The sequence below is a fragment of the Anabrus simplex genome, chromosome 2 (assembly GCF_040414725.1).
Source record: "Anabrus simplex isolate iqAnaSimp1 chromosome 2, ASM4041472v1, whole genome shotgun sequence".
Taxonomy (NCBI): domain Eukaryota; kingdom Metazoa; phylum Arthropoda; class Insecta; order Orthoptera; family Tettigoniidae; genus Anabrus; species Anabrus simplex.
The window spans coordinates 682,061,529-682,088,549 of NC_090266.1; the positions used below are offsets into that span (position 1 = coordinate 682,061,529).

General features: G+C 38.6%; 1 protein-coding gene across 1 annotated transcript in view; it reads right to left on the bottom strand.

The window, feature by feature from the left end:
* The window catches only part of LOC136863639 (membrane-associated tyrosine- and threonine-specific cdc2-inhibitory kinase), a 197,811-nt gene that overhangs the window by 153,904 nt on the left and 16,886 nt on the right, over positions 1–27,021 (bottom strand). The window contains exon 2 of the mRNA XM_067140004.2: positions 169–277. Within this exon, the coding sequence (XP_066996105.2) occupies positions 169–277 (109 nt within the window). The remainder of the gene's footprint in view (positions 1–168; positions 278–27,021) is intronic.

A 27,021-nucleotide genomic window follows, 5' to 3' on the forward strand; every position in this document is an offset into this window, starting at 1 on the left:
GGCACAATCATAGAAAGAATATCTTCCAATGGAAAAATATGTCTCGCTCATAGTAGACAAAAAGATGCATAAGAATGTACATTAATTACATACTTTCCCTTTGAGTATTATCACAAACAGAACTTCACCTTTCACAAAGAATGGCAGAAGAAAAATAGCAAAGGATACAAATGATATCTCTGGCTGACAGCACTGGGAGAGCATATGGTGAAAATTCATTCGACAATCTTAAGCTGTCTTTGCGAGGCTTACGGGGAACACGTGTTCTTGAAGCTAACTGGAAAAGAAGATGCATAAATCCACATTAAATAGAGATATGATATACAAAACAAAACATTTCAAAGAACAAATACTGTATATCACATGGGACATTTAATTATTAGCTCAACAGGCAGACACAAAATAACTAGCATTAGATTACTGAATTGCATTTCTCTACTCCCAAATACAAGTTATAAGGCATCCAATCTTATCACCAACGAAGGGGCTACTGACCTCAAAGTCAGGTTGTTCAAAACTGCACTCATCATCATCTCTAAGGATTACTATACAAATGTAATGATTTAACCCTAAACATTCTGCAGTGTTGAAAAAGGAGTTACAATTATTCTTGGCTATAGTTCCGTTTTTATAAGTTTCGACTTGACAGTTAGCCGGAAGTCAGCCGGTGGTGCCAAATTGCCATGAATACAAACAGCTGATTTATGATACACAACACGAACAGAAATGTAAATACTGGAATATAAGTCCATAATCGGTTATTCTTTGTAGCAACATACATCATTCACGTAAGATCAATAATGCACAACTCATTTAGGATAAGACTACAAGATAAAAATATGTCAATGCTCGAACAGATAAACCGTGAGAAAATTAAATTAAATTTCTACTCACCATGTAGAAGATCTCGCGTTGCTGTTAGATTCAGTTTCCTGTAACGAAGGAAATAATCCTACAACGCGAATATACCATTCATTTCTCAGTCACTATCGGCATTGTCATCGTCTGCTGAGGTTTCACTCTCGCTTGACCCTAAAGAGATAATAAAGTCTTCAACATAATCGTCTGAACTACTTTATGCCCGTTCCTTCTGGCTATCCACCACATAAACAGGGTACTGGGGCTGGTTTTGTTTCAAGAGATGCATAAGATGACCCTTCCCCATGTCATCGCGAACCGAAATATTGTGCTCCTTCAACCACTTATCAACTCATTCCTTCTAGCCGTCATTGTTGGTGCTTTGTCAAGAATGACTCTCTAACATTACAAACAATTTCCCGGGCCCGGCTCCTTAGTGGAATACCTCGTCCGAAGGGCTTTCTTCTCTTGGGAGCTTCATCCTTAAACGTAGGCATCGACATGACAGAACATCAAATTCACACACGGGCCTAAAATTAACCTACTATATAACTACCGAACGAAATGTTAAACTAAGCTACTATATAAAATAGATCAGCTGTTAGACACTATTTACTACAATATAACACGCTATACTATTAAAAATTCTAAACAATACATTTATAAACTCTAAACTGCAAAATATAAACGAACAACAACCTAGCACAAAGACCGCGAAAAGAACTGAGCTCAATACAACACACAGCTGATAGCACGTGGTTACAGTAAACAACAAATCGACAACACTGCTAACCGCAACTGGAGTCTAACGCGCTCTATCGGAGGGACCGGCTGTCTACGATTGGCTGTTGATGAATTCACTCACCCTCCGCCAAAAGGCAACGCTCAAACGTCAAGTCGAAACTCATAATAACTGAACTATAATTATTTTAAAAATCGTCACAAGGCCTTCTCCAGGCAAGCACTGGGGTTCTTACTCAAATTCCTTAATAACAACATCAGTTTTTTCATATATTCTATTTTTCGGAGATGCAGAGGTGCCGGAATTCTGTCCTGCAGGAATTCTTTTATGTGCCAGTAATCTACCAACATGAGGCTGACAAATTTGAGCACCTTCAAATACTACAGAACTGAGCGAGGATTGAACCTGCCAAGTTCGGTTCAGGAGGCCAGCGGTCTACCGTCCGAGCTATACCTACAACATCAGAGGACACGGAACATCGCATAGAGGCAGCCTGTGGTAGGATTACATCAGACATACTGCGCCGTGTTAGCCATTCATTATGCAGCCGATTATAAGGGTATGTGGAAAATTATGGTCAACACTCTGAACATTTAATCTGTAACTGAATGTGTACAATTCTCTGACAATTGTTTTCAATATAATACAGAATCTTTAGAAGAACAAAGTTATTTCGTAATAAAATGATGACATGTGCATGTAATGCGCTGTTTATTTCTTAACAAAACCATTCATACGACTAAGTTATATAATCACTGTTCTCCCTTCATCCCATTTTTTCCAATAAAGAATTTTTTTACAACTGGCTTTATGTTGCACCGACACATATAGGTCTTATGGCGACGACGGGATAGGAAAGGACTAAAAATGGGAAGGAAGCGGCCGTGGCCTTAATTAAGGTACAGTCCCAGCCAGCATTTCCCTGGTGTGAAAATGGGAAAGCACGGAAAACTATCTTAAGGACTGCCGACAGTGGGGTTTGAAGACACTATCTCCAGAATACTGCATAATGGCCACACTTAAGTGACTGCAGCTATCGAGCTCGGTAATACAGGATTGAACTGCTGAGGAGTGTATCTCAAATGTCAACTTCACAACACAATTACTCAGGATTAAATGAACATATTACATTGTAACAAATGACACTATTCTCTTCTTCCCTGCTTTCAATTATCCGAAATATAACAGGGGAATGAGCCCACCTAGTTGCCATCATTGTTAAGGTGTCAGGTCTATATGGTCTAACACCGTGGTTAGCCGGTTCGAGTCCTGTTGGTCGAAAACAAGTTCACCATCAGAATGTTGGCTGGCAGGGTAGGAGGTGGTGGTTTACAATTTCTAATCACTAGATTGCATGCAAAAATCCTGGATTCAATTCCGAACCACTCCACAGTGTTCAAATGGAGTCAGGGTATGTGACATTGTTGATGGCGATTCATCTGTCGGATGGCGACATTAACCCTTGAGCAGACCCCTTGGTGATATTCAACAGGAGTAAGCTATATGCCGGCACTGGTTTTCACCCTCTCCCTCCCTGCTATCATATATCACGTCATTCAGTTCATCTCATTAACTCCTCTGATGAGGAGCATCGAGTTGTAGAAACTCTCTACGAAGATTCACCTTACTTCATACCGGACCCCATAGAGAAACAAACATAATAGCGGAATGCAAGTTTGTGTTGAAAATTATGCTTCCGTACATTTTTTAAATTAATTGTATCCACTAATTTCATGATCCCCTCCCCTACTGTTCTGTCTGGGAAAGTTGTTTTTCAAAATTTGTTGTTGTTTAAGAGACATTACAGACGGTAATGTCAGGTGACTCGCAGATATATCATCCTATACATCACTTTTTATATCCAGTATGCTCACGTATTCAACATGATATACCTTTAAAGAAACCAAAGAAAAGTCTCCAGTTCATTTGGACAACCCTTATCATTACAGATCCACATGCATAAAAACCACACGTACACGGTTTTATTTACAATTTGCTTTATGTCGCACAAATATAGGTCTTATTGATGGGGTAGGAGAAGGCAAGTAGGAAGCGACTGTGGACTTAATATACAGACCAAGCATTTGCCTGGTGTGAAAATACTACACAGGTTATCATATGGTGTTCACTTCAGGAAAGACACGGCACTAATGAGGAATTTTCTAAGCATCCAAATGAAGCAACCATATGACTAAGTTATATAATCACTGTTCTCCCTTCATCCCATTTTTTCCAATAAAGAATTTTTTTACAACTGGCTTTACGTTGCACCGACACAGATAGGTCTTATGGCGACGACGGGATAGGAAGGGGCTAAAAATTAAAGCAAAATGGCATATAATCCCATGTTACAAATTACCATAAATGAAATTACAACATAACTGATAGAACTCTACAAGTGCAGACTGCCGTCCTTAGCATTCATGTCCCATAATCCAGTGGCAGAGTAAAGATTTCTATTACATAAATACAGTATACTCTTGATTATCTGGGCGCGGATTAACGGTGCAAGTTTTTGCCTTATAGAAAATACTGTAATTCAAATTGGTAAGGTAAGGGTGTATTCTGCCCAAAGGCAGGTCCGAACCTCCGCAGAGGTGTGCCTGAGCCAGAGTTTACATGCGGTAGGGTGGCCAGTTCCTTTCCGCTCCTCCATTCCCTTACCCCCCACCAACAGCGCGTGGCAACCCATCCAAATCTTGACCACGCCCAATGTTGCTTAACTTCGGAGATCTCACGGGATCCGGTGTTTCAACACGGCTACGGACACTGGCATTCAAAATGAATACATTTGAATTTGACAGTTTAACTGAGGTTGAAGAAAAAGAAAGCAATGAAAGTGTTTCTCATTCTGTGGCTCTACAGTGTATACATACGTTGTTTTATTATATGGGTAAAAGGGGAGTTGAATATAGAGATATTATTGCTACACACAAAATACGTCTCGAAGTACGGAAGCAGATGAACAACCAATAGCAGAGAACCATTACGGACTTCTTCAGAGCACAATAATGTGTGTGAGTTATCTCTATAAATGTATTAAAGCCTACTTTATATGGTACTGTAATTTAAAATATTTTAGAAGGCATTTTTATTGCAATATACACATGCTTTTGGATTATCCGTGCCATTGACCCCAGTCATTAACCCGGATAATCGAGAGTATACTGTAAGTAAAATGAATATAGCTTATTTATGATATGGTGCACAAAGTAACTCAAAGACAGGTATTTTTTTTACAACCATCCGTTTTTATACATCGCACTGGCACAGGTAGATCTTATTGCAACGAAGGGATAGGAAAGGGCCAGGAGTAGGAAGGAAGTGACCATGGCCTTAATTAAGATACCGCCCCTGTATTTGCCTGGTGTGAAAACGGGAAACTATGGAAAACCCATCTTTAGGGCTGCCGAGAATGGGATCTGAACACATTATCTCCCGAATGCAAACTGATATCTTCACGACTCAAACTGCAAAGGCCACTTGCTCGGTAACAAGTGTTAAATCATTAGCTCATATTTGAAAGCCTTTCCTTCATACACTGAAAAGTACATTGAACAGGAAAAGGCTACAAAATATTTATTTGCCTATTTCACATAAATCTATCCCATGAGGATTTCTTCAACACAAGTTTTCACCTCAAAGTAATTTTCTCTACCCATCCCTACAATAATAGGATTAGTACTCGGTAGGATGCACAGTGATTTGGCCTGGATGCAAGTATCTTAAATCAGCATTTCTCGACCTGGTATGCATGAAAACGTCTAGATAGGGATGGAATAATAATAATTTGAACATTTGTTTAGTTTCTGTTGCGATAATCTGCACGGGTCAAATTGGTATTAGTTGGAAACGACTAGACAGAACAAAAATTATGAATGAATTGAAATCCTAATACCTACTCCATTATCCACTGGGCTGAGTGGCTCAAAGCAGTAGAAGCGCTGGCCTTCTTAGAGTAAATTACCAGAATTGATTGTGGCTAAATCCAGTGTGTTTACAGGTACTCAAATATGCCAGCCTAAGAGCCGATAGGTTTACAGGCACATAAAATAATTCCTGAAAGACAAAGCCTGACACCTCAGCATCACCAAAAATTATTGTATTATTACATTTTCCCAATGCTAAAATAAAATGGCATGAAAGGATCTACTGGAGACCAGCTTACCAGTGGTGTCAATAACTATATTATACTCCGTACGGCTCTACTTCTAAATTGACGTTTTAGCAGATTTTGGCTCTGTCTGGTGGTTATGCGCTGAAGCATAGACATCCAACCAATCCGAAGCTGCCATTCATATCGATTTATATCGGCAGAGCACGATCTCGAAACTTAGTTGCCAACTCTAATATTCACATTCACCACGTGGTTAACCTATCTCGCTCAGCGTGTTTGGTATTCGGTACGGTTCGCGATCTTTTGCATTTTCCTTCAATATTTAGTGTGTTTTTCATATTGTTGGAGGGCTCCAATGACTGAGATCAGTAGAGTGTTCCCTTTGTAGGCCATAACCTCCTTTCTGTGCCAGCCATTAGGCGTTAATGATGTGTTATTTCCTCATTCTCTTTTATTGTTAATAATATATTCTCTTATAGTGCCAGATATTGTTAGAAAGTGTAGTTCTTGTGAATTTGTTTTCAATCCATATTCATTCGTTTTTCTGAGTACTGTATTACAATTTAAAAGGGCTGTTTACCGCGGTCATATTGCATCAGCTGTTCTCGCAGGCGTAGCGCGCTGGCAACAGAGGGAAGGCGATGCTCATCTGTTTTGCGAAACTTCAATTTAGAAGTAAGGCCGTGCGGAGTATAAGTAAGGAGTGAGGTAGCAGATCTACATAGTCGCTGGCTTCTCAAAAAATTGGCCACAAGTTAAATACCAGCCAAAGCAGTGGGGTTTTGGAAATAATATTAATTATTGGTTTTCATTGAAGGGCCAATGTTACGAACTTGAGGGCCCTGAGAAGGGCCCCTAGGTGTGATTCTACTCCGTTTTCCTTGACCAGGAGGTCGTATACGACAGTTCGGTCTCATCTTATTCTGATGTTGCTCACTTAGCACCACCCGGGGGACATATGTAGGGTAATTTAAGGTTAAACCTACGGACATGAGCAACAGTGGTCCCCCACCATACCATTCAGAGGAGAGAATCTACAGTATTGTAGTAACCCAAAATACCTGGGAGTCACCCTGGACAGGTCCTTGACCTACAAGAATCACCTCTATAATGTGTCAGCCAAGATCAAGACCAGAAATAACATCCTCCAAAAGCTGGCAGGTACATCCTGGGGTGCTAACGCTCAAGTCCTGAGATCCACTGCTCTTGCACTCTCTTATTCCGTCGCTGAATATTGCTGCTCTACCTGGCTTAACAGTGCTCACAATGGATTAGTAGACACCCAGCTGAACCAAGCAATGCGTATCATTACAGGATGCATCTGACCAACTAACACATACTGGCTTCCCACCCTAAGCCACATACCACCTCCATCCCTAAGAAGATCACAGTCACTGCTTAACTTGTGGAAGAAAATTGAAAACAATCCTCTCCTCCCTATTCATTCTGACATAGCAGCTTCCCCAGCTAAACAACTGAAATCCAGACACCCTTCTTGGCGTACTGCAATGAATTTACAGGGCACCTCCTTTAATGTATCGGACGCCTGGAAAGAACAGTAGCAACAGCAATCCTCATTACCACATCATCACATCATTGAGAACCCATGCAAGTGCCCAGATGGTTTTTCTCTTCCCAGACGGCAGTGGAAGATGCTAAATCGAATTAGGACCGGCCAAGGTAGATGTGGAGCCACTCTTTTCAAATGGGGATGGAAGACATCACCGCAATGTGACTGCGGACAAGGGGAGCAAACAGTGGATCACATTGCATTTGAGTGCCCTTTGCGTGGTTACAGAGGCTCTATAGAGGACTTAAACTGTGTCTCAAATGACGCTCTTCTCTGGCTACTAAATTTTGACATGGAACTTTAGTTATGAACTTGAAATGGTAGTTGTATATATTGTATATATAATATCGTATTCATCATATGCTAAATAAATAATTAATAAATAAAATTGTTGGTTTGAGCACCAATAACTAATTTTATGGTTTTTGGGGGTGCTGAGGTGCCAAAATTTTGTTGCACAGGAGTTTTTTTACATACCAGTAAATATAAAGAGGCAGGGATGACATATTTGAAAGCATTCAAAAACAACCGAATTTGCCAACTTGCACTCAGAAAGCCAGCACCTTAACGGTCTGAGTTTTTTAAATAATAACTCGTGTCCCTGTGGTTCAATTTTAATGAAAAACTAGATGTCCTGTAGCAATGACAATAATAACAACAGTCATATAAATTACAAGCCTGATTTTGCTTTTGTAAATATATTTAATTTTTCGTAACAATAATAAAGCAAAGGTCACAAAAAAGCTATATCCAAATCAATCACCTAGACAGAATCAAAATTACAAATTTTAACTAATATAAATCTGATGCAAGAAATAATCATCATTTCATTTTACCCAGGTACAGTTAGGTTACGTCAAATAGTGTTCCTTTAGATTTTGTTCACCACTTCTTAAGTATAACCATCAGCCATCACCAATATCTGTCGCCTTATGCCATCATTAACAAAGACCATCCATCGTAATTAGAGTCTTCCTCACCTTAATTCCACTGTTTGTTTTGATATTGTCCCTTCATTCATCCTCACGAATTGTACAGCCTTTGATATAAAAACCAAGCAGACATTTCTGTACACCCATACATTTACGTTTTGGTGCAGTATGGAAGAACCAATGTGTAACCTTATATACCTCATCCTGTAGAAGTGTCTTTCATAACAAAATATTTTTTGTACTACTTGTTCGTATACATTTGTCCAATAAACTTGAATATTTTAGTAAGCGATGATAAAATGAAAAGCAGTTTTGGAAGCAGCTGATTCTAAAAGCATACACCTATTTTTACTGACAAACAGTAGATAAACGTTAATGTATTAACTACCTAAGAAATTTCTGTGTTATCGTCACCATAAAACCTATCTATGTCGGTGCGATGTAAAGCCGCTAGCAAAACAATTTTTTTTTTTAAATTCTGTGACAGTGTACTCCTTCCTTTTTCAGTATACTTGTACTCAGAGACTTCAAAATTTTCAGCCAGCACTTTCTGTGCCATGAAGTGTACAAAACATCCCTGTCTATTTCCCCCTCCCCAATTAACATTTCCATTTTTTAATTTTTTCTTTCCTCTTATTTTATGTTTTTAACTTGTAACTATATTAACATGTCTTTCATCACACTACTACTCAGAAAATTCATTTTTGCCGTATTTATATGATTTATCATGTTTTGTTACTGTCCAGGACTTGGTCATAAATGTCACAACGAGGACTAGGATTTATATATAAGAATGGCTAAATATGTAAGTTATGGGTAAATATGTAAGTTACATATGGGCTAAAAAAAATTAATACTATGGAGTGAAATAATTACTATGTTTTAAAAGGTGAAAAATACTTTTAACAATAATTATCTACAGTGAATCAAACTTTAATACTTATAAGAAGTAGTATAATTTAGTAAAAGGTTTAATGCTTAAACATGAAAGCAACAAAAATAAGGATAAAAGTCACATAAAAAGAGTAACCTTTCGATGTGAGTCACAGCGGGTTGAGTGACAGGGCCAAAGTCAGTAAGAAAGAAAGAAAGATGCATAAAGTAGAATTATTACCATATTTCATAGACATACTGTACCAGAATCCAGCTTTGAATTAATTATGCCAATAAAATAAATTCTAAATGATTTTCTGGGAAAAATAACTCTGACACCCAAAAATTAGGAAGATATTTAAAATAATATGTTAAATTTGTGATGTTTGGGACATCACTGCATGTATTAAATTATTGAACTTGCATCCAGGAGATAGTAGGTTCGAATCCCACTATCGGCAGCCCAGAAAATGGTTTTCCGTGGTTTCCCATTTTCACACCAGGCAAATGCTGGGGCTGTACCTTAATTAAGGCCACGGCCGCTTACTTCCAACTCCTAAGCCTTTCCTATCCCATCATCGCCATAAGACCTATCTGTGTCGGTGCGACGTAAAGCCCCTAGGAAAAAAAAAAATTATTGAACTATATGAATAATTCATAAGATGTATATATATATATCATCATTTCATTTCTTTGTATCACGGCTATAACGTATTCTGAACAAACAACTTATTGTGTAAAGTTTTACAACATCATTCGTATTAATAGCTTGCAGTAAATTTTCCAATAGCCGTAGTGAGGTGACCAGAGTCAGCAGGCGAATTTCAGCCCATTACCAGGAAATGTACTATGAAGAGACAGTTGAAACATTATGAACGCCTACTTTTCGAAGTTCGCTACCGGACGCTTTGTTTCCGCGGGAAAGTTCAGCCTATGTGAATGGACGTAATGAAGCAAGATGATGGATTCACAGCAATACAAAGGAGAAGGGATGAGACCTCGAATCTTACTGGACCATGTGATATGGTTGATGGAGGGAGATTTTGAAGGCTATATACTTGACGAGAAGAGCTGGAGAGGAGAATTCACATTCATACTCGTACCCTTGGAAGACACTCTTACGACGATTCTACGTCTGCACATCGGAGAAGACTTTAACTTAGTTCACTTCACATCTGAGTAGTATACTAAACTCAAAAGTTACTCTCCTTGGGACCTGTTATCTCAATGACAGAAGGTAAAGTCAACGGGAGACTGGTTTTGACAAGTATAGGGCAGGAGAGCTTTTGTTATGAATTTAATTACGCTACTGTTCCGTAATACGGAAGAATGCAAGTGTATTCTCTCCATGAACATAACCCATGGTGGATTTGCTTTTAAAATTAGGACTCATTATGACTTTATGTAAGGAGTACAGTAGGATGTGTTAACCCATTGAGCCCTGCATATTTGTTGGATTGAAACTACATTGGCGCTGGGATTATTTTGGAGGAAATATAGTGTCGCTTCATATCATGAGAAATTTCTTACTTATAAGACCATTTAGATTTAAATATACATGAAAACAAAAGGCTTTCATACCACAAACTGCGGAACAAGGAATACAGTAAAACAATTTATTTTATTAGCATCATGGGACCGTACTCTGTCCGCCTGCTGAGCTGTAACACAGTCTTCTCTCTGCACTTCCTCTTCGATTTCCACATCTATTTGATCTTCAGGAGCGTTGCTCACACTAGTACTAATATTACTACTAATTTCACTGAAAAAATTACATTCCTAATCATCATTATTTCCTAAAAGGGGTTATATATCCGTAAATATCAGTTCTATACTGGCAGCCATCTTGTTTACAAGCGAATCTCAAAGCTAGAGATAGACCACTTCAAACTAATATTACCTAGCACATTATCGATATACATTAGCAACGGAACAGTTCCGTGGTCCGGCGTTTGGTTCACCGAGATGAAGCACGGAACAGTTCCGTGGCTCGGGCCCAATGAGTTAAAGGCAGGAAAGTCATAGTACAGCTAGTGTACTATGCACAAAGCAGAAGTAGGACTGGAATCCTCAAGAGATGACGCCGCCTGTACGAGAGATCCATCAATCATCAGCTTCTACATAACAGAGTCTACAGATGGTGAGCTAATGGCATAAATTACTGCAAGTCTTCGCGCAACAGTTGAATTTCTTAGGCTCGGTTTCATCAACACATGTTAATACTTAACAAGGTGTTAAATAATTTTAACATACGATTTAAGAAAATTTGCGTTTCATCAACAACTGTTAACATTAACAAATGTTAAACTGCGTATTAAAGTTAACATCAGCCATTTCCAATGTTAAATGGCTAACATTAGCATTTAGCAACCTGTTCCAAAATGGCTGCTGTGAATCTCGCTTTCGATGCGGAATTGCTCTATTTAGATCTTTTACAAAACAATCCTGATCGAAGAAGCGTTCAGCGACGCAATAACTTTTGAAAATTTGACGGATGCGGAATTTCTTCATAGATACAGGTTATCGAAAATAGTCATTGCTAAGGTTGTTGACGAAATTCGAGTGAGGTTAGAATATCCTACGAAGAGAAACTTAACCTCTTTCTCCAATGTTGCAGTTACTGATAATATTACGATTTTTTGCTACTGGTTATTTTCACATAATGGTCGGAGACAATGCTGGAATTTCTAAAGCCACTGTTAGTAGAGTTGTTTGACGAGTCTGCAGCAATAGCATCCATGAGGAGGAGGCATATAACATTACATTCCCTTCAGTAGAAGAGCGTCAGCAAATTATCCACGACTTCTATGAAATAAGCCGTTTTCCTAGTGTTTGTTCTAGGTGCAATAGATTACACACATGAAAGAATCCAATCGCCTGGAGGAAATTGGGCCGAAATATATCTTAATCGGAAGGGATATTTCTCTATTAATGTTCAGGTGATTAATGAGCCTAACCTCCAAATCAAGGATATACTTGCTAGGTGGTCTGGTTCTGCACACGACAATACAATATTTAATAACTCCCATATCGGAGCACAGTTTGAAGTTGGACAATTAACGAAGTGATTTTGTTAGGTGACAGTGGATACCCGCTAAAAAAGTATCTGTTAACCCCATTGAAACCATCGCGGACTTTCTCCCACGCCTCGTCCTTTTGTTTTATCGTCAAGCCATCCATGCGCTTGCACTCAATAACTTATACATTTACTAATTCAATGAACAACTCTTTTTCGAAGGAGGAAAAATTAGAACTACGATTCCATTTCACTTCTCGCGCCATATGTTACAGCTGTACGCAAACAAAAGCGCATCGGAGCGCGCTGTAAAACAGCATGTTTGTACCACTGCCTCCTTGATCCGCACCAGCTCGCAATATTGGGAGAGTTAAGAGTCGATTAGTTAACATTTCACAAGAAAGGTTAGATGAAACGCAAGAAACCTAGCAAGATGTTAAAATTTTAACTCTGTATTAACTAACTACTTGTTAGTATATATTTAACATGTGTTGATGAAACCGGGCCCTAGAGTTTATTTCATTCAAATTTTGTTTTTATCCGTAAGTTCCAGTTTCGTTAATATGCCGTTACGTCACGTTTTTCATCCTAATAAATAGCTGTTTTAATTTGTATTTTCTGAAATTATTATTAATGATCCTTAACTTCCAAGCTAGTGTACTTAATGGTTAGTGTTCCGTCACCCCACCCCTGGGAGTTTTTTTTAGAGTCTCATTACGTGTTATTATTATTATTATTATTAATTATCAACTTTCGTTTTCAAGCCATAAGCTTGAAGGCTGGCGCCCATGGGATATTGTTTATGGAGAAACAATGATATATTACTTATTTATACTAACATTAAGGTGACCCGACACGTCACAATTTTGTCACACATCTGTGGACAATTTTGTCACACATCTGTGGGCAGAGTGAGTACGTCACAAATTATGTAAATATATGAGAGTTATACTCAAATATATACTGAAGTTAGAAATATGGGCAAATATGGGGGAATATGCACCAAATATTCTAATTCATAAATAAAGTATATGACAAAATTTTAACAATAGCCAATGGAAAAAAAAAAAAAAAGATTTACATGGAAATCCCAGCTCTGATCATAACAGATGCATAACATACCTTGTACACTTAAGACACCATTGTATATATTTGTTACATTTTTTAATGTACTGAGTAAAGGGTCATCAGTGTCATTCAATTTACCGAATACTATAATATGAGAAATGTAGGAGAAACAGCGTGTAAATCAGGAAACTACAGAGATATTTACGGAATTAAGAGAGATCAATATCCAACATGATATCAGGTCCAGATACATATATGGTGATACTTTTATTACCTACTGAATCTTATGTAATACAAAAATTAAGCTATCTTCATATCCTCAACAAAAATTTCTCAATAACACATATATTGAGCAACCTGAAGGAAAATTTAGAAATAGAAAATGGCAACAATGACAAACAAAAAACAAGAGCATGAGATAAGTTGCCTATAATGAAATTCCATGAGCTTAGTGAATCCTTCCACATCAAAAAAGGAAAACAGAGAAAGATATTGATGAGGGTGGGGGGACATGTCAGAAAAACAGAATAAGTTCTGAAATTTTAGACTTTTTAAACATCCATGCTCCAGGTCATCCTATCATAAATTTAAAACTCCTACTAAGTTTCACTGCTATAATTCCTCTAGCATATAATTCCTTGTCTGAAGACTTTCAATGCATAATCCACACTAAAATGATAGAAGTTCTATTGATGCATCCGGACGTAGTGCTAACCACTCTACCCCATCAAGTGCCGAGGTTACGGATAGCGGAAGCCTTTACCTTCATGGCCTATACAGAAATGACTTTACTCTATAAATGCATAATAGTTTATATAGGGTCCATTCAAATTTTTAAATATAAAATATGATAATTACGCAGCATGTTATATATGAAGAAAAGGAAGGGTACACACCAATAAGTTGAAATAATGTTTGTTTTGTTCATCAAGTACCAGTATTTCACAGAGGTAGATTACTCATTACTAGGGGGCAGATTTCTATGACAAGTCATATTTTTTCCCTTAACATTATATCTTATAGTCTTGTATTTTCAACACGTTTCCAAGCATGATAATCAAAATTAAACAGGTTTTATTGGGCATATAAATGCATATTCAGGCTTTCTTAAGTTTTATGGCATATTTTGAACAAAATATCATCATAATAGCATATTTTGGTCATTTCCATTTGAATTTGGTTTTATAAAAATCAGAATAAGCTCTAGAAATTATTTTTCAGAATAGACTGGAATATACTACTGAAGAACCATTCTAAAGTAGTGTATGGAATGTTTCTAACAGGTAGGAGCTATTGTTTACACGGAAGCAGAGGTAATTCTGCAGTTATTTGTCATTGTTCTTATCTCTCTCCTTTGCCCCGCCCTTCCCTCTTCCACCTTCAACAAACTGAATGACCTTGGTCATTAGGGAGCTTCAGTAGTTCAGTTCCTTTCAATATGCCTAAAACAAAAGTCTCAATTTGTGGGAAGTTGCGAAGTTTTGTTCAAGAGTTCGGTGAAAACATATTCAGTACGGATGGAGTGATATTATTCTGTAAATTGTGCGAGGTAAAAGTTACTGCCGAAAAATGCTTCTCTGTGCAACAACACTGTAATAGTGTAAAACACAAGAATTGTGTAACTAGATATTCTGCACTCAAAAATAGGCAACGTCTGCTATTTGAAACCCCGACATCAAGTTCACAATTTTCACAAGATCTCTGCAAGATGACGGTTTCATCTAATATTCCTTTAAAGAAAGTTAACAGCCGAAGCTTCAGACAGTTTCTTGAAAAATATACAAAGCGTCCTGTTCCCAACGAATCTACTCTCAGGGAGGATTATCTGATCCCTTTTTATGAAGAGATGTTCAATATAATAAGGCGTGGCGTGGGAGACAGTAAGATATGGGTTTCAATAGACGAGACCACAGATGTGGATGGAAGATATGTAGCAAATGTCATCATTGGCATGCTGAAGGAAGACCGGCCTGGAGATACGTTCCTCCTGACGTGAAGTGCTCGAGAAGACAAACCATTCCACCATTGCAGTTCTCTTCGACAATTCAATGAATCTGTTATGGCCTAACGGGGCAAAGAGAGAGCACATTTTTCTATTTGTAACTGGTGCTGCTCCGTATATGGTGAAGGCAGCCAATGGACTTAAAGTGCTATACCCGAAAATGATACAGGTGATATGTCTTGCACATGCCTTGCATAGGGCAGTTGAAGAAGTTAGAAGTAGCTACCCTGAAGTTGATAAATTAATATCAAACTGTAAGAAAGTGTTTGTCAAAGCTCCACTTCGCGTTCAGAAATTTCAAGGAGAAGCACCTTCACTACCCCTAGCTCCCAAGCCAGTTATAACGCGATGGGAGACTTGGCTTGATGCCGGAGTGTACTATTGCAACAACTTAGATGTCGTGGAGAAGATCGTGTAGTCTTTTGATCCTGCAGAATCGTCCTCCATAAAAACCAATCAAGATTTATTTTCAAACACTACATTAAAAGCGGACCTGGCTTACATAAAATCCAATTTTTATTCTTTATCTGGAGCGATCACACAACTGGAAGTTGCAGGTGCAAAACTAAGCGATGCACTGGATGTTGTAAAGTGCATTGAACAGGAATTAAAGCATGTGAAAGGAACAATAGCATCTAGGGTGTGTAGAAAATTAGAAAATGTACTGGAAAAAATAGCAGACTTGTGTACCTGCATGGAATAAGTGACATTCTTTGTAGAAACCCTTCATCTGCAGATTTCAAGGTATTTTCTCCAAGTGATTTAACTCTATTCAAGTACGCTCCCGTTACATCATGTAATGCGAAAGAAGTTTTTCTCGCTACAAGACGCAACAGGAGGGGATTCTCATTCGACAATCTTAAGATGCATGTGGTCATAAATTGCAACAATTCTGATAATGGAGACTAGATCAGGTATGAAAGTTTCATTCAAATAACATATGTTTTGTGTATAAATTAAACTGATTGAATATTGAACAGTGAAAGTAACTGTAGTGGTCTTCCACAGAGTCCGTCCTTGCCCAGGAGTATGCAGTGCAACCTTAAAGAATTCATGAAATATTCATCATTTGATTTTGGGTTAAAGATTTCGAAGAATTAAAACTTGTTTAACTCTAAATTAATAGCAGCCTGTGGCAATCGTAATAAAAGTTTTTCTATGTAACGTAGATGCTATTCATCAAGTCATATTTTGAATTTTATAGGTCATAAAAATCCGTCCCCTACTCATTACAATGTTTGTTACTCTCTAGTTCAACGGCACAGTATTTTAGAGCAGGGTATCTTCTTGAAAATATGCCCAAAAAGCAGCTTCACATCTACCATGTGGATTCCTTGTTCCATACTCAGCTCAGTTAACTGAGTCACCTTATTTAACTAAGAAAATACTGGAAAGACATAAAAAAGAGAGGAAAATATATATTTTTTTGCTATTTGCTTTACGTCGCATCGACACAGATATGTCTTATGGCGGCGATGGGATGGGAAAGGCCTAGAAATTGGAAGGAATTGGCCGTGGCCTTAATTAAGGTACAGCCCCGGCATTTGCCTGGTGTGAAAATGGGAAACCACGGAAAACCATCTTCAGGGCTGCCGACAGTAGGGCTCGAACCTACTATCTCCCGATTACTGGAGCTGACCGCACTTAAACGACTGCAGCTATCGAGCTCGGTGAAAATATATCTGACCCTAGGACATTGCATAAATTGCCAGTTGCATCTCATTATCTTGCTGCATGGGTTAACGAATCACACACCAAGAAAAATGGAAAAGCTTGACGTTATTAGCTTCTGCACAGTGCTGATATCCTTTGAACAATGGTTTTTAATCTTCGTCATGATAGCCAGTAATTTACATTCATCCTCCTCCTTTCCCCTTATACAGCTCTGTCCGGGTTGGGGCATTATGGAACTTCACCTTCCTCTCTTCTTTACTGAAGATGATCCACCTTTTTCTCACTCTCCCTCTCTTTCCCTCAATCTTCACCTCCATTATCTGGTTTGGTATTCTTTCCTCCTCCATCCTCTTTATATGTCCAAACTATCTTAGTTTACTCATATCAATTCTCTCATTTAGGTTTTCCATTAAGACCTCCTATCGAACATCTTTATTTCTCGATCTGTCATTCTTAACATACTTCTTAGGTATTTCATTTCACTGGCTTGAATTCTACACTGCTCTCTACTTGTCACTGTCCAGTTCTCAACTGCATAGGTGAACAAGGGTGATAACACATTTTATACATTATCTCTTTAAACTTCCTTATTTCAGCCAAGGTTTCTTACACTCTGGTAGCATGCATTGCCCTGTTGCACCCTCTTGCTAATCTCCATGTTCAGCCTTGTATTTTGCATTTGAAACTGTCAACAATTACAAGGCTTTGACCACCAATTTTCACAATGTCCCTTGTCTTTCTACTCTTGATATCACCATGGTCTTGGATTTCTCTGTGCTGATTTTCATACCATACCCTTCAATTTTCTTGTTCAGTGCATCAAGTTGTTCTTGTACTTCTTTGCTGTTTGTTCCCCAGACCCCAATGTTGTCTGCAAATAGTAATATCATCTCCCTCTTCGAATATTCTTCCTTTGTCTCCTTTACAATTTCATCTATAACCATTAAGAAACAAAAGAGGCGACAGCACACTCCTGACCTACTCCACTTTCATTTCTAAACCATTCTGTCTTTCTAAACAAAGTCTGAACCCTGCTGACACAGTTCGTGTACATTGCTTGCAGAATTTCTACAGTTTGTGTACCCAGTTTTGTTTGACTATGGTTTCCCAAATCTTCCCCTTAGGAACTTTCTTAGATCTATGAACATCATTTCCACATTCCTGATTCTTTTCCATTAATTGCCTCATGCTGAAAATTGGGTCCACTGAAGATCTTCCACTTCTAAAGCCATACTGTTCCTCTTGCAACTCTCAATCTACCTTTTTTCTCATTCTCCTCTCTAATATTCTTTCCAGTATTTTTGCCACTTGTGATAAGAGTGAAATTCTTCGATAACTTGTGATAAGAGTGAAATTCTTCGATAGTTATCTCACACTCTTTTGTCCGCCTTCTTAAAGAGTGGAATTAGTATTCCCTTTACCCAGTCTTCTGGCACACATTTCTGTTTCCATATGCATATTAACATTCTGTATACACATTGTAATCCAACAGGTACAGAGGCCTTTATCATTTCCACACTAATTTCATCCATCCATGGTGCCTTCCCCATTTTCATTTTAAAGACTGCTAATATCACCTCTAACATTGTTATATCATCTACTCTTGAGTCATCGCACTGTATTGCTCCTGTCTCCTCTGCACTATTTCTCCCATTCATCAGTTTATCAAAATACTCCTTCCATCTTCTCTTTATTTTCTCTGGATGTGTTAACTCTCCATCTTCCTCTTTCATCAGCTCTGTATAAACTCTTTCGTATTACTTCATATAATTCCATACAGCAATCTTTTATTACCAACTACATCTGTTTCCATCTTTTGTATAAATTCTTTTATTATCAAGATACTTCCTCTTGCTTAACTTTATCTCTATTCCATTCTTACCATACTTTCTTCTTTTCTTGACTGCTTCTCTCACCTTCTCATACCACCACAGTCTCTCCTTTTCTTTCACTCTCAAAGATGTTCTACCACAGGCACTCTCTGCCCCACTTACAAATACCCTTTTGAAGTTGGACCATTCATCTTCCACATTTTCTACTTCAATGACTAGAATTTGTTGTTTCAGTCTCTCCAGAAATTCTTCCTACAAATTCTGATCTTTTAATTTCCACATTTTAATCGTACTATATCTTATCTCCTTTAACCCTTTCCCACGGACTATCTTTGACTCACTGCCTGGCGAAACCTAGAGTAATAATTTGCTTGTCATGTATACTTGTGGCGTTCCTTCACTAAATAATTTATTCTGTAAAAACCACTTAAGACATCAGTTTCCAATTTTGCAACAAAGGAAAATATACTATACTTATTCTAAAATGATACAATGAGATCACCTAATTACACGCAGGAACCCCCCAGTTCAGAATGATCAATCAAGAAGCATCCAACATGGTGCAAGTTAATGTTAAATTGCTTGTTCTTAAAGTCGGTCTGAATTGGTCGACCTGATGGGGCTGTTATTTTCTTGGTAATGCAAAGAACGCAGGACTTCACCCTGAATTCCCCTATTTACACCGTGTGATCAAAAGTATCCGGACACCTGGCTGAACGTGGCGTACAAGTTTGTGGCGCCCTCCATTGGTAATGTTGGAATTCAATATGGTGTTGGCCCACCCTTAGCCTTGATGACAGCTACCACTCTCGCAGGCGTACGTTCAATCAGGTGCTGGAAGGTTGCTTGGGGAATGGCAGCCCATTCTTCACGGAGCGCTGCACTGAGGAGAGGTAGCGATGTCTTTCAGTGAGGCCTGGCACGAAGTCGGCGTTCCAAAACATCCCAAAGGTGTTATATAGGATTCAGGTCGGGACTGTGCAGGCCAGTCCATTACAGGGGGATGTTATTGTCGTGTAACCACTCCGCCACAGGCCATGCATTATGAACGGGTGCTTGATCGTGTTGAAAGATGCAATTGCCATCCCCGAAGTGCTCTTCAACAGTGGGAAGCAAGAAGGTGCTTAAAACATCAATGTAGGCCTGTGCTGTAATAGTGCCATGCAAAACAACAAGGGGTGCAAGCCCCCTCCATGAAAAGCATGACTACACCATAACACCGCCTCCTCTAAATTTTACTGTTGGCATTACACATGCCATGAGAGATGTGGCGTACACTTTACGTGCTAGTACTGTGTTTTGTTTACACACCAAAGCATTCCATTTAGTATCTGCCACAGATTGGGAGGGGTATTGCAGAAAGGTGAAAGAACTGGAAGAGGAATACTGGAGGCACGACGGTGTCATGAAAATAGCCATGCACGAGATTGTAATTAATAGTACTACAGACAGCAGTAATGATTGTGAAAGTGATATTTCTGGGAATTCATGCTAGGTACAAGATTTGAATCAAGAAATGTTATAAAATATGTGTGTGACAGTTGTTAGCTAAGATAATAAAGGTTTAGAAAATACATATCAATCGATCATACTATCGATTCAATTCAGATTTCATTTCCATTCAGTTGGCAGTATTACCGGAACTGGGGTAGCTTGCTTCTCACCCCTGTAAAGTATCACTGAAAGTTTTGTGGACTGTACATGTACCTCACCTGCAAGAACATGGCAATCGAGAGTCAAATCTCCATAGTCAGCGGACACAGGACGGTCAAGTGGGCAACAGAACATAAGTTAACGCAGTTAGTTGAGACATCTAGCTTTATGTTCACATTCATTTCTGAGTAAATTATTAATTCCATTACACATTATCGTTACTGATGGTTCCTCTCGTAAGAACACATCCTCTGTAATTGAGACATCCGACCTACTATAGAGACATCTGGACAGAAAATATTTAAGCTTCTATTCATGGACAAGATGCTGAGCCTCGCAACATTGCAAATCAGAACACACAAGATAACATGCCGCTTTTCACCTTCCCTTTTACTTTAGCATGAACTTTAAGCAATATTCTAATGTATATTCCATAATTTTAATCTTAACGTCATTTTAATACACATTGATCATACCTGTTTGCACCAGTAATCATTCTTGCTACTTCCATGTCTGTTGCTTCTAACTTATGAATAACATATACTGAGTCCACTGAGGGAATCAAAGTAGACCCATTCTTTTGTTTCTTATACTGTAGACCCATGTAAACAATGAACAACAAAGGTGAACAATTCATTTGTAATAATTAAGAATGAATGAAAAGAATAATCTTCTCTCCCAGTCACGGTTGACCACCAACTGGGAAGAGAGTATTCATTTACTGTTATCATAATATAATACATGCAGTTCGTGTTTTTTTACAATATAAAATATTTAAAACAAAGTTACATCATTGTTACAACCATTCTTACATTCCTACCACACATGAATGGACGAAGACAACTAACAGATACCCCCCTCCCGAGTCACAGATAACCACCAACTGGGGGAGAAAATATCCGTCCACAGCAATCATATGCAATTAGTTTTGTTAGTAATTTAAAAAATACCAAAACTTTTTCTAACTAAAAAACAACCTGTCCCAAAACATCATTTACTGCTACAGTTCATTACATGAACTTAACATTTGAGGTACTGCCCAACGTCATAGACTCTAGGATACCTCCACATACATGTTCTTACTACTAACTACATGAATTCTCTGTTTTCATCTTCTTTTCCCCACATTCATCTTATCATATTACATAGTTTCACTGTCTTTCCTGGTGCCTTCCACGCCCTGTTTAGTAACTTTAGATCGATCTGAGTACACTTCCCGTACTGAAAACGTCATGTAAACGGGGACTCAGTTCGGACTGAGCCTCAAGGTCGATACTGTAAAATTTGGGATCGTATCATACTCGGTTCGAATTGAGTTCCACGTGAACGCGGATTGTACTGAAAATGACTGCGCACACACTCCATGTTTGTTCTGTCGAAATAACAAATATAATAAGCCAGTACATATATTTACCTGTATAAATGATCAACTGCCATCATATTATAAGATGACCAGCCCTTGCGATTAACAAAATCACGATAACCTTCTGTTGTGGGTAAAACTGGAATGTGCGTTCCATCTATTGCACCAATTACACTTGGAATACCACACATACTTTCAAAACCGAAAGTTATCTCCTGGGCTTCTACTGCAATTAGCGATTTGACGTTTTAAAATTCTAAGAGGTGATATCGATTTTACTACAATTTTTCATCGCACGTATTATATATATACATTTCAAAAAAATTTCAAAAAAAAATTAGGGGAACATGTTTTTGAACATATGCCATGCTCCAAAAAACAATACCTCACACCCAGGTATATTACCAACTCAACCTATATTCTTTACCGTTGAAGTATACAAAAGAACATCAATGGATTCGCATTCATTTTCAGAACACTAATGGAAATGTCCAAATAGGGGCGAAAACAAAGTTATACCAGTCCTCCAGGGTGGATTTTTATCACAGTTGGAGAGCTTCAGTATGGTGTATGTCCTCCACAAGCATTTATCACAGCTTGGCACCTACGTGGCATGTTCCGTACGAGCTGACAAGAGGTCCCGTTGCAGTATCAGGTCCCATTCTCAATGAGAGCCTGTTCGAGGTCTTGGAGAGAGTGTGGAGGAACAGGACGCCCACAAACACTTCTATCCCACACATGCTCGATGGGATTAAGGTCGGGATGCACTGCTGTCCATTCCATCTCTTAAATATCCAGTTCTCGGAAGACAGCTCTGGTGATGTGCGCTACATGAGCCCTGGCATTGTCGTGCATGAGTACGAATTCAGGGCCAACACCGTATGCAGCAACCAACACATGATGTAGCAGAATCTGCTCGATGTACCCCGCACCGGTAAGATTACCACGAACGTCAACAAGATCCGTACGGCCATCAATACTGATGCCACTTCACAAAAATCACAGAACCCTGTCCGAATCGGTCGCCTTCCTGGACAACATTTGGCATGTACTGCTGACCACGGTGTCTCCATACACGTTGACGTCCATCACACTGTGTCAGGGGAAATTGGACTCGTCTGTGAACAACACAGGCCTCCATAGGCGAAGCTGCTAGTTGACGTCAGTATGGGCAAACAGAAGGTGAGCTGCGCTAAACGGGGCACTCGAACAGGATGTCTAGGTCATAAGGACACTTCTCCTAACCTGTTCCTTACTGTCTGCTCAGATACTGTAGCTCCAGTGACCCTCCTGAGGTCTTGTTGCAGTTCTCTGGCAGTTGCTGAACGACGCCACAACGCACATAAGGTCAGATATCGGTCATCCTGTGGGGTTGTCATGGGCCCATGACCTTGTCCAACCCACATTGTGAACTAGCCTGTCTCATTGTAGCAATTCCACAAGTGGTGAATAACTGACAGAGAGACACTGAGATCCACAGCAACACGACAAAAAGTCCATTCTCAAAGTGACGGCCCTTGCGACTTGAACCTCGTTAAGATATCTCATGGGATGTGATGGTTGACGTACAAAGTGCTCAAATGACCGCAGTAGTCTGTGTACTTCACAACGACACATGGACGCCCGCTATTCACTTTGTTTGAGGGGTCACCTGACATTTTAATGCATGGCTAAGCCTACAGATGGAGTATAACTTAGATTTGACATACCCTGAGTAGTTAAGGTCTCAAGGTATGCTGTACGACCAATGGAACCCCATCTACCAAATTAACGTTCACATACCAGATGTTACAAAACAAGTTCCCCTAATTTTTCTGAACTGTGTATTTCTCTCTTATCGTTCTTGTTTCCTTACAGTCTTTTAATAAGCGAGCCACTTCCTCCATGTGTTTATTACATTACATAAAATGCACAGATTTTCCTCCTTTTTTTTGGTCTTAGGGTGGCGTGCACCAACTTGGAGTAAATTAGCGTTTACTAAAGAAGACCATACTACAGAACTAAATCATTATGGGAGTTATTCATTCCGGAAGTAACGTCAGAGAGTTGAAGCACAATGTACTCTTTTAGTCACTACTATAGAAGTAGCGTTCGTTACTCGCGGAGTGTAGTTGTGTTTGCGTGTTTTCTTCAAAGAAATGTAAGTAGAAAAGTATATGTGTGATAGGAAACGGGTGGAGGAAAACGTAAGCGAAAAAGATAAATGCTTGTTAGTAGAGAAAATGAGGATCTATGCAAAGGATATAGAGTGTAAGAAACACGACATAAAGATGCTGGATTTTTAAAAAAAAATTCATGGAAAGCCATGACAGAAGAATTCAATGCTTCGAGTGACGGAAAACGCAGTGAAGAGCAAGTTCAAATTCAGTGGAAGGACTTAAAAGTGAAGGCTAAATAAAAAAATAAAATAAAGCAGTCGTGGACACACGGGAAAAATTAAAACTGATAGTGGTTTCTTCATACAGATCACCTACATCCACAACAAAATTAAGGCCAAGGCCGCTTCCTTCCCACTTCTAGGCCTTTCCTACCCTGTTGTCGCCATAAGACCTATCTGTGTCGGTGCGACGTTAAACAAATTGTTAAAAAAAAGGAAAAAACCTCTTCCGATTTCAGAAAAGTTCACAGCTGTCACTGGAAGGGCAAATCTTTTTTGAATATGTGTGCAGTCAATTGCACCCACGATGTGTGGGAACGTGCCAACGTGAAGAATTTCCTTTTATTTTCCGAACAATCATCATCATTTGCAGGCATACCTCCCTCTTAACCCCACTAGTGCTTTAACCATGCGATGAAAGATACAGCTAGCAGTCGTGTGGTAACCGTTAATTAGATCACCGGCAACTATACTGAAATGTTCCGGTACAAAACATTCGTAGGGCACACAACAACTGTAATTTGGGAGATACAACAAAATTAAGACAGGAATTCAGATGTAAGTGATCTCCATGTAGATTTAGAAGGAAAGTAAAGGATTCCTTCCTAAGACGAAAAAGTTTCTGAAACTCTCTTCGTGTGCACATTTTATGGCTCTCACCTTTCACAGTCTGTACGCACTATTACATTTCCCGTCGTTTTCTGCATCGAGATCATCAATATAATCCAAGTAATCCATAAACATGTTTGAAACGTCTTCCCCTCATATATGGCACAATATTATCATTAGTCAACAAGTCTAACCCTAGCTTTCTCCATGCACAACGTGAGAGTAAATTCTAACCTATATTTGTGCATTATTTACTTCCTTAGTAATATACTACAAGAGGGTGCTCTTTAACATTTTACTCTTGCAGTAATTTAGTCCAGGAGTATCTGAAAGTACTAAAATAGTTTGGAAGTAATTTACTCTTGTATGGAAGTCACCGAATGCCGACTTCAAAAGTACTTTACTATGGAAGTAGAACTTCTCTTGGTTGGTGCTTTATTCTTATATACTCCCATCAGCACCAAATTATCCCTCTCATTTCCCTTTCTGTTAACACTGCAGTCCTTAATGTCATTTCTTCACTTATTTTACAAAATTCAACCAGTGTTCTCTTGCTATTACATTCTGTCTTTCACTCCTTGAACCACCGTTTTACACAATCCCATATCATTCCTTGATAAATTTCTTTCCCAATAGTATCCCATTCCTATGTCATCCAGTAGTTTCTTCACTCCATCCACCCAGCAACCCGCATTTGGATGTTTCATTTGGTGCTGGTATGCTATCGTTAGAATTTCACACCCTGCCCCCATCTTTAGCCTCAACCAATATTTAATTATTCGTTTTAAAAATATCTGCCTATATACTCATCCCTTCACACATCTTTCTCACTCCACTATTTGCAGTACAGCTTGGCAGCCCCATTATTATTTTGGCAAAATTATTTACAACCATGTCTAATGCTACAATTCCATCATCTACTCCCCATATTTCTGCTCCATAAAATAACTTTGTTTTAACTACTGAATTAAATACATCTTTCTGAACTTCATATTCGATGTTCAGCACCTTTTTGCCCAATATTTTTATACCAGCCAGAGCACTTACACCCTTCACTTTTGCTCTTTTTATCTGTTCTGTCCATCTGCCATTGCACCTTATGAACATCCCTAAGTATTAATTTTTTTTAACAAATTCTAATTTTGTCGTACCCATCCACCACAGTTCATTCTGGTTCCCTGTGGATTGATTTTTTAGATTCCATCTTTACAGTAATTTCTATCCCACTAATACTATTTTGCATTTTGATGGGGGTTAATGTAAGCAGCAGGATATCGTCTGTGAAGATAAATCTGGAATATGTTGAATCTCGAGACATGGAGATGCTCCTATCTTAAAGCCTTCAGAATGGAAAACATTAATAAATAATAAAAACAATATTTGTGATAATTTGCAACCTTGTCTGAGACCCAGCTTTGAAAATATCTCTCCCACTACTACCCCATCTTTCACTTTGATAGAACATTTAAATACTTCATACGTATTTTCAATTGCTCTTATCTTCCTTGATATTCCGATCTGACTCAACTTATAGACGACAGCCCGTCTACTGACAGAGTCAAAAGCTTTCTCTAAATCGATTGCTGTGATGTACAATTTGCCTATTTCCTTACGTATTTATCCATTATATTCTTAACAACCATTATGTTGTCACTTGTCCTCATTCCCTTCCTAAATCCTGATTGGAGTCTCGACAGGACTGAGCATCCCTCTGCCCAATTCATTAGTCTTTTTGCCAATATCCCTGTATAAATCTTACTTGGAGAATCTAGTAACGTTATCTCTCTATAGTTACTTGGATTTGATCTCTCACCCTGCTTCTTATATATAGGGCAATTAACTCCCTCCTGCCATGATTTTGGTACTCTCGCTCGTTTAAATATCTTATTGAATATTTTTACTATGCTTTCAAAGATAAAGTTGTTTTTTCTTACTTCTTTCAAAAATTCATTATCAATGCCCAAAATTGCCCCAGCTTTACCGTTCTGCCCTTTCTCTGTTTAAATACTTTATTTCACTAATTGAAATTTCCTGGTCTAAGGTAGGCAGGGTGTACTCTAATCATCTCGAAATCCCAGTCTTTTCTATGTTGGGTTTCCAACTATCCCCCCATCTAATAGCCATCTGAAATGCTTAATCCATTCCCCATTACTTATATTTGCATGTGTTGTACTTTTTCTATCTCTACAGACTTAGTTTAGTCTATTCCATGCTTTCTTACTGTCCTTTCTTTTGGAATCTCTGATTAGATTTTCTGCTTGTTTCTCCTACCATGAACACTTTGTGATTACTAATAGTTCTCTATACTCTTTTCGTTTACTACAGAATACAATTC